The sequence below is a fragment of the Octodon degus genome, unplaced genomic scaffold (genome assembly GCF_000260255.1).
Source record: "Octodon degus isolate 3935 unplaced genomic scaffold, OctDeg1.0 scaffold00183, whole genome shotgun sequence".
Taxonomy (NCBI): Eukaryota; Metazoa; Chordata; class Mammalia; order Rodentia; family Octodontidae; genus Octodon; species Octodon degus.
This window is the reverse complement of record NW_004524759.1, coordinates 982823-988260: the sequence shown is the minus strand read 5'-3', so window position 1 is coordinate 988260 and position 5438 is coordinate 982823. Positions and strand designations below refer to the sequence as shown.

At 44.5% G+C, this 5438-nt stretch overlaps 1 protein-coding gene across 1 annotated transcript in view; it reads left to right on the top strand.

Annotated features, from left to right (window-relative positions):
• The first annotated feature begins 731 nt into the window (after window positions 1-731).
• The window catches only part of Lamtor3 (late endosomal/lysosomal adaptor, MAPK and MTOR activator 3), a 30834-nt gene continuing 26127 nt past the window's right edge, over window positions 732-5438 (top strand). The window contains exons 1-3 of the mRNA XM_023703895.1: window positions 732-1672; window positions 1804-1836; window positions 2493-2527. Of these exons, the coding sequence (XP_023559663.1) occupies window positions 1040-1672; window positions 1804-1836; window positions 2493-2527 (701 nt within the window). The 5' untranslated portion in view covers window positions 732-1039. The remainder of the gene's footprint in view (window positions 1673-1803; window positions 1837-2492; window positions 2528-5438) is intronic.

Below are 5438 nucleotides of genomic sequence, written 5' to 3'. Positions count from 1 at the left end.
TGTAATGCCAGCACTGGGGAGGCTGTAAACAGGAGGTTCACTGAGTCCAAGCTGCATAGTGAGACTCTGTACCAAACACACACACACACACACGGAAAAAGATGGCCAACCTCCAATGAGATGAAAATGGCAAACATAACACCCAGAAAAGTACTTATTTCCACATTCTCATGGCACCTTAGAAAAAGGAAAACAGGAAATAGCATCATCTGAAGTTAGGTCAGGAGAGGTGATAACTTTAAGGGATTACACAACTCTGCCTTGGTATCACCAGTGGTACCCGTATGACTGTCCTAACCCGCAGCTGCATAGCAGTGAGACATGAATTACAGCCCCATCATGAACATGTTAAAAAAGCACGTGTACTTTACAATTTAATCCTCTCAAAAGGCAGCCACAGGACAACAAACACCCAGATTTTCCAGTGTTTTATTAGACTAAAATTAGTTCCCTTGCACTCTTTAGGGATTAGAAACTAAGATCCTAGTAAACAAGATTCCACAGATCTCATCGTTCAAGAGATTTTACTGTTTCAAATAAAGATTCAGGGGACTGGTGAGATGGTCAGTGGTCTAAAGCACCTACTTAGAACAAGCTTTGCAAAGCACAGGGATCGCGGTTCAATCCCCCAGCACCACATGCCAGCCAGCCCCGCCCCCTGGTGGGCTGAGCTGGCCACACACACACAAATAAATAAAATTAAAAAAAAAAAGATTCAGAAGAAATCCGCATGCAACAAAAGCCGTGAACTGGTGAGTCTATCCATCCTAAGGGTTTTTTTGGTTGTTGTTTTGTTTTTTCTTTTTGAGACAGGCTCTCACTATTCAGTTCAGGCTGGCCTTAACCTCATTTTGTAGCCCAGGCTGGTCTCGAACTCTCAACGATCCTCGTGTCTCAGCCTCATAGGGCTTCTCCTGGAATCCACAGCCTAAAGGCCCAACGCTGCAGGGCATCCTAGGATGCACAGCGATGCTCCGTGACAAAACAACAAAAGGACATGGCCAGCGAAGGCTAGTTCTCCCACTGGGCAAACCCTGTGATGGTTCTGCTTTCTCCAGCAGCAGGCGCTCCTCGAATGCGCAAACAAGGCATCAACCAAAACCAGCACTGGAAATCCTCACACTGCGAGGCGCACGCCGGGCCAGGCGAAAACAGGCAGTATGCGCGGTTCCTGTGCTTGTGCAGCTACGTCCGGAAGCCAGAACAGGGCGGAAACTCAAGACTGGGCTTCGTATTACGGGCAGTACGGTTGGTGCTGTTGTACCAAACACGATCCACACAAACGTCTTCATTAGCAAGAAATGAGAAAGACGCACCAGCTCCGCACGGAATGCTCCGACAACACTTCGGGATACGACAAAGAATAGCGCGCAGGCGCAGGAGGCGTGGTACGCAGACGCAAGAGGGTCGGCGCCCTGCAAACCGACGGAGGCAGCCGCGACTGGGAGGAACGAGGTGCGCAGGCGCAGACGCAGCTGGCGGCGCTGGCTCTTCGCGCCAGGCCAACCCGGAAGTGCCTCATACCCGCTGTGGTAGGTTTGGCCAGTGCTTCCGGAAGCGCAGTTCGCAGTTCCGGAAGTTTGCGAGTTACGTGACTGCGGCTGGCCTTGGAAGCTGTTTGAAGGTATTACTGGAGGGCTGTGGGAGACAGTCGGACAACCGAGAAGGCCAGGTAGTCCGGGGGCGCCGGCGATGGGGGGGGGGCGAGTCTAGGGGACAGGTTGTCCGTTCCAGGCGGGTCACGACCTATGGTAGCCGGGCGGGGCTTGGTCGGCCAGTGCTCAGGGCGGCTTTCTCTTGCAGGGGCCGAGGCCGGAGCTGCGCGGCATGGCTGACGTGAGTTGTCAGGCGGGCTGTCGGTGGAGGGATTCCCCCGGTGTCGTGAGGGGGCCACCGGGGTTGAGTCCCCATAGGGGCCCCTTCGGTGGGGAGCGTTCAGCGGGCTGGAGCGGCGGGGCCCGGATGGCGGGCTTTAAGTTCGCAGGGAAGAGAGGGTAGTTGTACTCGGTCCCGCAGCGACAGAGAGGGTAGTTGTCCTTGGTCCCGCAGAGTAGTGAGAGGGTTGTTGGCCTCTGCGCCGCCTGCGACCTCCCCAGGTGAGGCCTGACCCGGCACCCTCATCCTTAGGCAGGGCTTGGGGTTTAGGGAAGTGAGCTTGCCGAAGCCGTGGGCGTGAGCGGGTCTGCGCGCTCCCCGGCGCGCGCCGTAGCTCTGGTGCAGGACCCGGAAGAAGGTCGGGTCTGATGACACGAATTTTTGTCTCATTTCCAAGCGCAGTAATCAACCAGATACCCTGACAATTCCAAATTACCAGTGAAGTGGAAGCTGAGAGGCTCCTTGCTTCAGCTGTAGGACTAGCATTAAAATCAGAAATGTAGAGATAAAACACCAGCAACAAAGTTATGCATGAGGACTTGAGGTTCCAGAAAGGCAGGAAGGACAGGTCTAGAAAAGCAGAGGAAGATGTGTTATTTTTTAATGTTCTCTTTCAGGACTTAAAGCGATTCCTGTATAAGAAGTTACCAAGGTAAAATTTAATGTTGTGGAATCAATTCTGTATGCCATGATTATTTTAAGAGTTGTTTTAGGGGCCAGGGAAATGGCTCAGTAGAATAAGTGCCTCCCTGGCAAGCGCAAGGGCCTGAGTTCAATCCCCGGTTCCACAAAAAAAAAAAAAAAAAAAAAAAAAAAAGAAAAAGAAAAAAAGATGTTTTAATAATTTGTTATCATTTTAAGTAGTCATCATAATCCTCATTATCTTAAGTGATGTCATTTCAGTTTGGGGATGATGACCCTCATCCTGGACAAGTCTGTGATTAATTTTTAGTAGGTGATGGGGACCAGCACTCAGATTCTTAACTCTTTTGAGTTCTTTTAAATAAACTATCATACCATTTGGTTGGATTATACCTTAAAATTTTTATAGTCACTCTAAGGAGAAAAATCCTAAAAACTTGCATTTACTTGTATTTTGTTACTAAGACGAAATTGCTGAGTCTACATAACCCGAGTTAAGTGAATAATCTTTGAAGTAAGGCAGCAAAATATGTGCTGAGATGCTTTACTCTTACCTGCCAAATCTGAAATTGTAAAAGGCTTTGGATGTTTTGTACTTAGGAAACAAAATTTGTTTGGATTCTGTTTTGATTGTGTGACATGCCTTGTTGGCTCTTGCCATTAGCCACCTAATTGCAGATTACTGGAAGTTGATATTTATTTTCTGATTTTAAATTTATGTTTTATATTTCTTTTGTATTTAGGTGTTAAATAATTTTTACCACTTCATGTTAATGAAATGCTTAAATTCATTTGTAGTCTGTTCCTTTTGTTATTGGCAAACTAGAGACAAGACACTGATACTGCTCCAACCTAGTGATCAAGTGGTGATTATCACTATAGCAGTGACTGTGCAAGCTGGCACTGTGCAAATAAATTTTAGAAATCAGTGCGAAAAATAATTGTTTTGTGATTTTGTTTTTTAATTTCAAAACATTAAAACTTTTGTGGATGACGGTATTTAGAGAAGCAATACCAAATATTAAAATGGGGTTACTTAGTATATTAATTGAAATCATCAGTGATACTGGGAATTAAAGTGTTCTGCGTCTTTGCACAGAAAACTCACCAAGAATATTTTGAACTTTCTTTTTTTGCAGAATCAGGGATTGAACTCAGGCCCTTGAGTTGAACATTTTTAACTGCTTTCTCTATGTACCTTAAAAGAAGCAGGTTGTTTTCATACTCCTTGTTGAATTGTCATAATCCATTCTGAGGGCCAGCCAAACAGCTCAGTGGATTAAAGCACCTGCTTAGGCAGACACAGGGACTGGGAGTTCAATCCCCAGGCCTGCCATACGGTCCTCAGGCCCCCAGTTGAGACTGGAGGTGGTGGCACGCACCTCTAATCCTAGCACTTGGGAGGCTATAAACCGGAGGATCACTACAGGTCTGATCTATGCAGTGAGAACCTGTAGATCCTGTCCTAAGTACAAATAATAATAATAATAATAACAATAATAATAATAATCCATTCTGAATTGGGATCAGCTTTTCACATTTTAATCCTTCAAATATTCCAGTACTGGGAAGTATGTGAGATTTCCCTTGATTTTATTTATTTATTTATTTATTTATTTTGTCAGCATCACTTTCTCTGGGACATTTTCATCATAACTACTTTGCTCATTTATGACAGGGGAGTCACCCTCGCCTGAGCACCTCAGGATGCAAAACCAAAGGGTCCACCTCACCCCCAGCAATAGCAGCCACATTCCCATGGTCACCTGTATCTTTTACTTTCTGTTTGAATTGTACTTCTACCATTATCATTTTCCTTGTTGTATTTCACCTACTTCTCTGTCAATTCTATAAACTCTTTAAATGTCATAGGAGATGAGACAGAAAATTATATGAGGGCCAGCCAAATAACTCAGTGGATTAAAGCACATGCAAGCAGGTGCAGGGGCCGGGGCTTGATCCCCAGGCCTGCCGTGCCGGCCCCATCCCCGGGGCACGCTGAGACAGCAATTGAGACTGGGCATGGTGGCACATGCCTGTAATCCCAGCTCTTGAGAGGCTGTAAATAGGTGGATCACTATGAGTCTGATCTAGTAGTGAGACCCTGAACACCCTGTAGACCCTTCTCTAAAATAAAAAAGAGAAAAACTATGTGAGATATGCTTTTCTCTCTTTTTATGAACTAATAGATGGACAGTGACCAGATCCTAATGTACATTGAAGTGATATAGCGGATTACCAATTACAGTGTGCACCTGCTAATTATATAGTTATTTGTGTGATGTTTGTGGGCCAAGGAATTAAAGTTTTTGCTTTATATAGTTATTTGGCAAATATATATTGGTAGTTAAAATTCAGTCTGTGCTATTGAAGGATACTAAGTGAACCATGATAACTAAAATGCATGTAGTGAAACTGCAAAATTAGAGCTTTATCTGTAGTTTCCTTGTTGAATATTGAAAGCTGCTAACCTGTGTGGTACGACACCACTGCACTGGTGAATATAGGAAAACAAGCTAGTTTATCTACCTAAAAGTGCTATTAGCTTATAATCTTGTTTTAACTATTCCATGTTTTGCTAAAGGGACAAGAAAGTTGTATTAAGTGTTCTCAAGTTGTAAAATCACCTTTAAGATGCTTGCATACACCTGAAGATTTAATAAGTAAATAAAGCAGAAATTCAAATTACATGCTGTATGATTACTGGTAACCAGATTGTTTCAGATGGTGAGGGTCTTGCTTTGATAAATTGGTATACTCTGAAAGTCATGCTATATGATACTGGATAAGTGAAATTACATAAAATTGTTTAGTTGTAAAGCAGAGTAGGCTTATTTAGCTCATAGTTTGTAGAGGTTTTACTTCATAGTTGGCTAGCTGCAAGGCAGGGTGGAATGGGAGAGGGGAATGGCAAAGAAGTA